The following is a 10511-nucleotide window of genomic DNA, read 5'->3' as shown; positions in this document are numbered from 1 at the left end:
CACCCCCCCCCCCCCCCCCAAAATCTGCCAGTGTTATTGTGGTAAAGTCACTGAGATCAATTTTTTTATCTGGTATTTGGGTAGTCAAAAATACTGGTGTGCTTTTCTGCACCTTTGACACCCATGTATCACTAGTGTATGGAGACCTATACACTAATGGAAGACATTTGTGAACTGCCTCCAGATGCAAAAGAATTAAAAATTAATGTTTATTTTATAATAATGGCACATGTATCTTCACTAAAATGGCAGAAACTCACTGTTCTGAGTCAGGCAGCAATACTGCTAAGTGAATTTTAAAAGGTGCCGGTGGAGGGGAACAGGGTAAGGAACAAAGCCCCTCGATTCCCTGTTCATCGCTGGCTACAGATGGAATGGGCTTCCCAAAGCTACCGACCACCCGTTAGTTTGAAGATCACAGGCAACATTTTACAGGATCATCATTTTTATGACTAAATGTGAAATCGGTGAGCACACTGTGGAGGAGATTAGAGCACTAGATGTCACAGAGAAGAGCCTGGCTCCATCCTCCTGACACTCACCCTTCACGTATTTATAAACATTAATTAGGTCACCCCTCAGTCTCCTCTTTTCCAGGCTAAAGAGACCCAGCTCCCTCAGCCTTTCCTCATAAGGGAGATGCTCCATTCCCTTAATCATCTTTGTGGCTCTGCGCTGGACTCTCTCCAGCAGTTCCCTGTCCCTCTTGAACTGAGGGGCCCAGAACTGGACACAATATTCCAGATGCGGTGATCTGATCTAGGTGTCCTGCTCCGGCAGGGGGATTGGACTAGATGATCTTTCGAGGTCCCTTCCAATCTCTAACATTCTGTGATTCTGTGATTCTGTGATTTAAGAAAGCAATCAGTTAGCCTTTGACCCTTGAAAACAGATGAAAGATGTCAAAAACTGCAGTGACTCCAGGGAACGCCGTGCCCAGCCTCACCCTACCTTTTAGCATGGCCTGAGCTTGTCAGCTGCTCCCAGACACATGGTTAATATAGGGCAAGTATCTTCACCCTACACATACCTCTTACATTTGGAAGAAAAAGAAAGCAACAATGCAATTTTGGAATTCCCAAGGCCTTTAGGAAAGCCTCTTGATCATCTCATTCCAACCACACCTTCTGTCAACTTTAAACGAAGTTAAGACCTTTCATCAAGATATCAATTTTCGATTTGACCTGTTATTCCCTTCCCTGCCACACTCACCAGCTGGCAGAGAAACAAGGTGATAGTAGCAAGAATGAGCTCCTGAGCTCTGGGGTCCACATTTCTGGTGAGTGGGTGTGCTCACCTGCCAGCACTGTGCTTGTGAATGTCCCTCCTGTCCCCCACTAGACTGAGTTCCCATCCTGTTCCGCACACTAAACTCGGGTATGAGAGACCAAACACCGCATGACATTGAGTTCCTTCTTCCAAAGCTGTAGTCTTCAACAGCAAAAAATACTTTACACATGCTAGCAAAAGGGCAATATCTTCCAGAAGTTTGTGCCGATAACTGTTCCTAGTCATCTATATTTCTGTGCAGGTCCATCACCCTCCTTTCCCTGTCGCTTAATCTACTGGAAACACTGATTCTCTAGTGAAAGCATCATACCTTCACTAACCTGTAGGTGCTTTACCATAAATAAGCAATAACTCAATAATATTCTGCACATACTTAATATCGGATGCATTCAAGAAAAAAAAAAAAAAAGAGAAACTTTCACTTAACTGCTTTCTGGCTGGTAAAGCTGTTATAAAGCATGGACACAGGCAAGCAGAAAATGCTAAACCATTTTATAAGCCAGTCCCAATGCTAGTCTGGGCTGCAGAGAGGTGAAGAGCAAGGAGAAGACAGTGAAATAACTCTTGTGAGCAAGTGCTGGAAGTTATGTCTTGTCACCCTTCTCCTTTACCACCTACTGGTTTTGCATGTGCCCAGGAATTTTGCAACACCAATGGTAGCTTTCATTCCAATTAAGCAAGTTTGCAGGCTGAATGTGTCAACAGAGATAATGATACACTGCTGTAAGTGGAATCAAAACACTGCAGCAGCTCAGAAAACCTTATGTGCAACTTCAGGATTGCAGAAAGTTGAAACTGAACTTAACTAAAAAGCCAGGAAACAATCACTAGCAAGCAGCAGATCAAAAACTCTCCATGTTTCAATGCTCACATGCTTGGGCTCAGCTTGCTGCAGAGGTGTGGAAGAGGATTAGAGCTTGCAGTGCATCTAATTCAGTGTCCTTCCCAGTTCTGCCTCTTACCTCCTGCCATGCTAGCACAAGAGTGTGATTTCAAACAGCTATCAAAAATCTCTACAAACGAAAAAAAGGAAGCTATTCTGATTAACAACAACTGTGATCTTGTTTCCACTGAAAGATTTTGGGGGCAAGGTGATTATTTAAAGTAAAAATGTTACAGTAAAAAAATAAAAATCTGTAACTGCATTTCATATTCTGATGTTAACTGTTTTCAGTTTTTTCTTTATGGGAAGCTGTTAGGAGTTCATCTGTATGGCCATACTTATTGGAACATCCCTTCTAGATCAAAGTCCTCCTGTTGTAATGGAACAACAAAAAGAATAAAACCAAAACATTTCAAAATGTTAGAGCAGAAATGAATAGTAGATGTCATTGTGTCAGGAAATAGTCAAGGCTCAGAAGCTCTCTAAGTTTCTGTTTGACTTTTCAAAAGTACAACCCTTCTCTTCCACTCAATGAAAAATTTCAATATTTTCCTCATTTTAGATTTCTTCTGAAATCGTAACTTTAGGCAACTTCAAAGCACAGAGAACCTTAGGCACATCCAGAACAATCCTATGTGGGACAACACCTCCCAACATTTAATCCTTACAAGAAGAAAGGCTTCAAGCCAATGTTTAATGCTTCAACTACAGTATATTATTATCTCCTTTTCCTTGTGCTGAACCAAAAAGAAGGGACAGGCTGTGAAACAGGTTAGACTGGCTACCTGCAAGACAGTACTTCTCATTGTTCATCCCTTAGAATGTGGTAGGTGGGGAGAAATAGATATATTGTGGAACTCTAATGTGCTTTCATACATCAGTGAAATCTCTGATCATCTCACAGTCATTCCCTCTGTCCCAACCATTTTGGGAACAAAAGCAAAGATAAAAAATTCCAGCCTTTTCTTAAAGCCCTAGGATGAGTTTCCAGACGAGCAGAAAAACTGATTCCAAGATTCCTGAGTTCCTGGTTAGCTCCATAATAAGGTGACACCTTTCCTTTCCACAGAAGTTACCAGCCTGTAGGAATCTAAGATCAGGAATCCCTCTCACCTTAACAGAGCTATATCTTGTCACCTTTGGAACTGCCACAGGAGACAGGGTAGCACAGTAGGGCAGGCACTTTATTCCCTGCTCATCCCATACTTAGAAATCTCCTATTAAATAAAAAACCCTCAAAAAGACTAAAAAAGTATTTTTACGTAATTACAGTCCTGAACAAAAGGGGGAAACCCAACTCTGCATTACTATTTTTACCCGATCGCCACTTAAAAAAAAAAAATAAATCTATGCTTCAGAGATTTTATTCTCCTCCTTAAAAATACTGAGTCATAGAAACTTCCCTGTTCATTCTGTATGCTACTCAGATAAGCAATTTCTCTCTTTGTGGTTAAAGACCTTTAAGGGTGGAAGAGGGGAATAGAAAATTTATATAAATAAAAATTACCCTTATCCCCCAATAACTTTCAGTTTATAAGCAGCACATTCTTAACAGCTTCCAATCAGATATGAAAAGCTGGGGCCATATAATTCAGGAAGCTGAAGGATCAGGTTTGCCCCTTCAGTAGCGAAAGAAAGGCTTGTTTCCAGTGAATGTCATAAAGCAGGTAATATTCAAACGCAGACGATAGCAGAAGGAAAGAGCACAGTCAACATCTGCTTGTGATCAGATACTTCCCTGGGAGCCAACTGTGCCATGACACAACCAGATTAACGCAATAGCCTACGCGGGAAGGATAATGCTCTAGTCATTTATGACAGCGACAGATTTCTGCACCATGATGTAGAAACCTGAAGGAGTGTTCCCAGAGAGACTGTAGACAAGGACACCTTTATGCACCTGCCAGCAGAACTTCAGTTGGATAGTGGGGTGATTCAAACACTGAGATTGCTTCTCACAGCACCCCGGATTTCTACATCCCAGATTTCCACATCCCTTACCCTACATTTACCTTACGCTGTCGCACCATCTAGTGGCTACTTGGAGCTTTTGTCTGAATTGGAAGTTCACAAACTGCCAAAGTTACACTACTGGACAGAAATAGAATGAGACAAGATCAGTTTTAGGTTGGAAGGAAGCACAACCATGAAGCTGATCTTCATGTTGAGCTTTAGGATTCATTTAAGTAAGAATTTGTAACACTGAGCACATCCAAGCATTTTTGAAACTTTGTTTGGAATTACTATCTCAATCAGAGAGAAGTTACAAAGCTAGCACCCCTCCTCAAATGACCTCAGGGACCGTTTATGTTTATTCCTATTAAAAAGTAGTGGAGGTAGGGAACATCACTAATCACAAGTGAGACCACTGCTAGCATGCCCCAAATATAACTTCCAGAAACTGACGCTATTCATGACAAGAACTTCATTTCTTGTGGCATCTTAGTGCCCAGCTCCTATAGTGGGAACATCTGTTTCTTGAACAGTATTAAAGAAGAGCAGCACACAAGACCAACAGAAGATTTGGAGAGTCCTCTTGATATCCATGACTAACCACTAATCAGCCAGTTACTGACTGTGGTGAGTTGAGCATCTTCTACTCCACCAGCTCTGACTAAAGGGGCTCTACCTGCCTAGGGGTTGTAGAAAGAAGGAAAAAGAGTCACTATCAAATAAGCTAGCATAGACTACTTTTCCTAGCCCCAGAAGGATAGCAATTGACTCCCCACCCAAGCGTGAAAGACGTACCAAACAACTCCCAACATTACTGCTAGAATTAACACAGTTGCCTTAGAAGACAAGCCTGTACCTTTCCTGCGGACAATGAACTCATATTTAGCTGGGACCAAAGTATCCAGGCTGATGTTGATAGCATTCAGTCCTGCCTCCTTCAGTCGGGGCAGCAGTCTGGCTAAGTTGATCCCGTTGGTTGTGACAGCAATGGTTTTCAGCCCTTCTAGCTTATACAGTTGACCTACGAAAATAAAAAGAAAACTTTTAAAGTAGTAATTCAACTGTAAGTTACACAGAAAACCCAAAAGATTTGTGAAACGAATGAACAAAAAAAGTCACAGAGGGCACGAGGAAAACACCGGCACTGCAGCGCTTCAGCCTGGTTTATGAGACCCATTTTAGCACAAATCCATTTCAACAGGTATGAAAGGCAGTCGTTTACTGCAAGCAAAATTGGTTATAAAGAACTCTGAAAATGCACACTAATTTTGCTCTCCTTTTCTTAAGAGTAAACAGCTACTTCACTGTTGTTTCAAACCTCCGGTTGTAAGTGCAATAACAAATAGGAAAAAAACCCTGTTAAATGACTTGCAGAAGCAGAGCCCAGCAAAGTAATTTTCTTATTTTCCCTCCTCCCTTCTCTCATAGCCTCTACCCTAATTAGCTGAGAAATATTTGAAGAACCCTTACTCTTGAGCCGGCTTTAATTGCAGCACAAATATTTCATAGTTCCTTCTTCCCTCCCTGTTTTACCTCTATTTGTTCATGCTGATAAAGGCTTTACTCCTGCTCTATCTCACTCCTCAGCTATTCTTGAAATATTCACCCTAAGCTGGGCCCAAAACCCGGGAATGGGACAAGCTGGGTCATACCAAAGAGGCTGAAATTTACAGCAGCAGCATTTCCAAGGTGATTAAGAGCCCTGTAAAGACATTTGGAACCTGAGGTTGCAAAGCAAAGAGCAATCTTTACTAAGAACTAGATTTTTCTGACATTCACCTCTCAGAATCTTCCCCACTGACAAGGAATAAATTTTTCCATGCTATTGGCCCAAGTTTGCCAACAATTATTTAACAGTAGCTAGCACTAGCAGCCTAGTCTGTGAGAGTACAGGGTACACACTGCAGCCAGAGGATAGCACAGGAACACCACTGCTTTCTTTTACAGCCTCAGAACACACAAGAAACGTGTCGATGTGGTGCTTGGGGACATGGGTTAGTGGGTTGGGTGGTGTTGGGTTGACGGTTGGACTTGATGATCCTTGAGGTCTTTTCCAACCTTCATGATTCCATGTGAAAATGCTCAACCTCCTAAGAGAGAAAAAAAGACTAGCTGTCATACAGGCTTCACTGCTAGAAATGGAGAATGCATAAAGGCACAGAATAAAGCCAAAACCATGCTGCAGCCTAAAATGGAAAAAATATTAAAAAGTAGCACCAGCTGATGAGGTCAGTTAGTGCAGGCACCAGCTGCTATCAAGGCATCTTCCTCCTCAGCAGGCAGGATGAGATCCAGGATGAGCCACTGGAAATACACTAACATGTGGAATCACCTGTAATAACACATCAGATAGGAGACAACTGCAACAAATTAGAGATGGAGACTTAACACCAACAAGCTGACAAGGACCAGTTAGTATACTCTACCTGTGCATGCTAAGAAGTGGAACCTTTGCAGTTGCTTGGTTTCTTGGCTTGTTCACCTCTAAATTCAAAAGGCATTAAAGAGATTTTGTAACTTTGTAACTCACCTTGTGCCCATATTAAGTCTGTTGGCTGACCTTTGGTCACTGCTTTAGCAACAATCAGCACAAGCAAAGGCAATGGATAAAACTATCAAGTAGAAAAGGAAACGGAACAGATGCTGTAGCGTGAAGCTAAAAGCTGATTTGTCAGGCTCAACTGATCAAGTAAACCCTTTTACATCTACCCTTCCCTTTAGGATTAAGAGCATCTTCTTAAACAGACAAGTTTCTTACATATTCTCCTCCAATCGTTTCCTCAATTGCACTTCTCCTGATTGAGTCCAGAAAAGGTATGGGTATCTCCTAATAAATGAATTAGCAAGTCTACCTTGTACCACTTCATTCTCAAAATGTGTGTGTTGCTATAAAAAGTCATCCAACCATCTGTCCCCTACCCCATGGAAAATTATTTTCTCCATGGAGATCTGTACTTCTCAGAGTATTAATAACAAACAGCTATCACTCAGTTTAAATCGGTGCTGATTTAAACTTCGAGTATCCCAAGGAGATGGATTCTATAGTCCACTATCAGCTGCTTCAGAAAAGTCTCAACCATATGTTTTGAGCAGTTGCCAGGACACGATTTAGCTTTCACCAAGCATTAGTTGCCAAGTTATAGTTTATGTATGCACACGCATTAAAAGAAGATTTGAAATAATCTAAAGAACTGTAGCAGGTTTCTGAATAGCATGGACTCTTACAGTAGCTTCAAATCACATTTGTTCATTGAGCTTGCGTATAGGAAGAGTACGGTAATAGTAACCTAGCATTAATATTTTTGAGATTTATTGGTATTTCATAGACCAGTTATGGTGAAGAGAAAGGTTTGCTGAAAACCTAACTTAAATCTCAACACTATTCAGCACCAGAGATATTGTAGACAGTTTCTATAAAGCACCTAGAAATCCAGATTATCTCTATCCCAGCCCAAACGGGAGAATACCTAGAAAATGGTATTCCACAGACTTCCAAAAACATTAAGTTAGTGCAGTTGCAGGACTCCTCACAGTCAAGATTCAAAGAGACCCAAGCCAGCTCACTCTAGCCGTACTTTTTCTAGCTATAAACAGGTCAGCTCTGTATACTACACTGTTCTGCTGCTTCCTTTAGAAAAGATCATAAAGGTCTTCCAAATCCTGAACAAAACAGAGCAGCAGCAGAGCCCAGCTGTGTCCTGCACCAAAGCTCAGGGTATAAGTAGGCAGTTACTCTACTTTCAAGACCTTCATCTTCCACATTAACCCATTCTTATCTTTAGTACTTGTAAGAGTATACGCGCAGAAACAATGCCCACGACACACCAAAGTGCACCCACCTACATAGCCTTAATCTAATATATTGCCACTATGCAAAGCTGTTGTAATATCTATAACATATGAGACTTTGGACAGGGGAAAAAAGCACCTGGCTCAAGAAAAAAAAACCAGGTACAGTCAGTCAACACAATACAATCAAAGGAGATAGACTTGTAAAAACTTGCCCAGCAATTTATCTTCCATTGAAGTAACAGTCTTCGTCAATAACTGTAAAAACATCGGCATTTCCACCATTCCTTATTAAACACAGACAAGCGACAGCTGTTATCAAGGAAACAAAACAAAACCACAAAAACAAAAACCCTCAAAAATCCAAAAGAAAAACTGTTTTGTTTGGAAGCACGTATCAGCTCTTCCTCCCCAGTGAGGGTCTGGTCACATCGATTCTTGATTTTTTACCCCAAGGCTGCATTATTGCAAGCTATTCTAGGAGACCTTGAATATGAGGACAACACTAAGTTCAGCCGTTATAATATGAAGAGACGTAAATTCCATCCAAGCCGGAGAGCAGAATAGGAAGTTTTCTGAAAGGAACTATCTTGCATTCCAAAGTGTTGGGAAAAAGCACTGTCATTTCATGTATAATTATTCTTCAGGTTGCCGGACTGTATAAGTAGATAGTTGTAAGCATAGTTCTCAGATCAATATATAGCAAGTCACTTTGAAACACACTTTATTGGGAACTCACCCACAATATCGACCACATCAGGTCGGATCAGTGGCTCTCCTCCTGTCAGTCGGATCTTCTCTACACCTTCTTTCACAAACAGTCTGGCCAGGGTGATTATTTCCTGAGCAGTAAGTAGCTCTGATTTAGGAGTCAGCTGAACACCTTCCTCTGGCATGCAATACTGACCTGAAACAAAGAATATAGAAATCCATGGGGAAAAATAACCAGCAGAAGTTAATCTACTATTGACAGGGAAAGTGAACCAAGTGCAGCCATCTTTAATAGATGCCAGATGACTTTGCTTTTCCGAAATACAGATAAGATCATACACCAGACCTTTCTTCCAAGCAATCTCCTAACAATTCCTTCAAAAGAAAACCCAAGACTTATTTGACGGGTCTCAAAACTACAATGGATCCACTTTGAAGGGAAAGCTATGTAACCTGCATTCAAACACAGACAGCAAACTGAACTGGCAAGCACTGGGACATTGCCACAAACTTTGCACACGTAATAGTGGGAATGCCTAGGTACGAGCTCTCATGCTTATCACACTCTCTGGGTATGGCATACAAACATCCACCAGCATCCAAACCACACCAAGTCTGATGAAAGACTGGTCGCTCCCACTTGCCTCTGGCAGATCCCTAGGCTTGCTCCTGCTTCCCCATCCCACCAGCAGCTCAGCCCCAAATCAGTCTCTATCTATCCTTTGCCATTACTTTGTGAAGACAAAAAAAAAGAGCACAGGGCCAACACAGCTACAAGTACCCTATCTCAATTCCTGGCATTTGCACAATCTGGTGCATAAGAGCTTTTTGCAAGAAAGCAAGCAGAAACTTACACCTGAGGTTGCATTTCTCAGTCAAAGAAATTCGCAAGTAGTTGTGCTGACGGCCAAAGCTGTCCGTCAAAAAAGCAGAGAAGGGAGCGGCATGTTCCAGCAGAAAGCGTCCTCTTCCTGAGCTTTGCAATTCCTGCAATGAAAACAAGCAAGTGCTAAATATTTGAATAGCTATCCTCACTATGAACTTGCTGTATAAATATTAACTTTGAACTCAACTGATAATTATTATTCCATTTTTCCCCATAGGGATAGCAGCACAAGAAAAACCCATGACTTACCGTTGTGGCTAAAACTGACCATTTAGTGATTAAGTTTCACACCCTTCCATGGAACTGTACTACAATTTTCCTTGTGCATTTTGAGATACAGCCTCTTTGTCACAGGTGCTTCAGGCTTCGTGTGCAGAATAGGAGGCAGCTTTTTCCAATTGTGTGTCCCTTCATTTCCAGAATCAATGATCAAGGACCACTCAGTCTCACTACAGCCCGCAGATAAATGAAATCATACATAAGGGTCCCCGCACTTCAGCACAAGATGATGCAGAATTTCATCAACTTTTCATCTCTGCTTGTGTCCCTATCAACTTTCACATGCAAGACATAACATCCTGCTAATAGCAAAAATAAATTATTGCTCTGTAGAGTTATGGTTCATGATGTCTGTTTCAAGAACATTTCCAACAAAGGTCTTCTTGTCCAAATCCATACAACAGAATACTTCCAAAAAGATTGTCTCAGATAAAAGATGAGAAATAACACAGGGCATAGAGCGACTGGAAGAGAAATGTATGATCTTAAACACTGCAATAAAATGATGCAGAATTTTAATAATGTCTTTATTAACTGTCATGAAGTGACTATTAAAAGTGATTTCTGTTTACAAGTTTTGGGGATTTTTAAAGCACGGTGTAACATACTCTAGAGCAACACTGTTTTCAGGAAATACTGAGTATTTGCGCTCCAGAATGAGGGCATTTTAGGTATCAACTGAAATATCCTAAATTAGTAGCTGCTACTGGAATACAGTTC

General features: G+C 41.2%; 1 protein-coding gene across 1 annotated transcript in view; it reads right to left on the bottom strand.

Annotated features, from left to right (window-relative positions):
* Positions 1 to 9588, bottom strand: part of MOCS1 (molybdenum cofactor synthesis 1) — a 19832-nt gene extending 10244 nt beyond the window's left edge. Inside the window, exons 1-3 of the mRNA XM_010078181.1 lie at positions 9481 to 9588; positions 8655 to 8822; positions 4983 to 5147 (exon numbers count right to left, since the gene is read on the bottom strand). Of these exons, the coding sequence (XP_010076483.1) occupies positions 4983 to 5147; positions 8655 to 8811 (322 nt within the window). The 5' untranslated portion in view covers positions 8812 to 8822; positions 9481 to 9588. The remainder of the gene's footprint in view (positions 1 to 4982; positions 5148 to 8654; positions 8823 to 9480) is intronic.
* Positions 9589 to 10511: the final 923 nt, after the last annotated feature.

This window comes from Pterocles gutturalis, unplaced genomic scaffold (genome assembly GCF_000699245.1).
Source record: "Pterocles gutturalis isolate BGI_N339 unplaced genomic scaffold, ASM69924v1 scaffold29113, whole genome shotgun sequence".
NCBI lineage: Eukaryota > Metazoa > Chordata > Aves > Pterocliformes > Pteroclidae > Pterocles > Pterocles gutturalis.
This window is presented reverse-complemented; position numbering and strand designations above follow the sequence as displayed.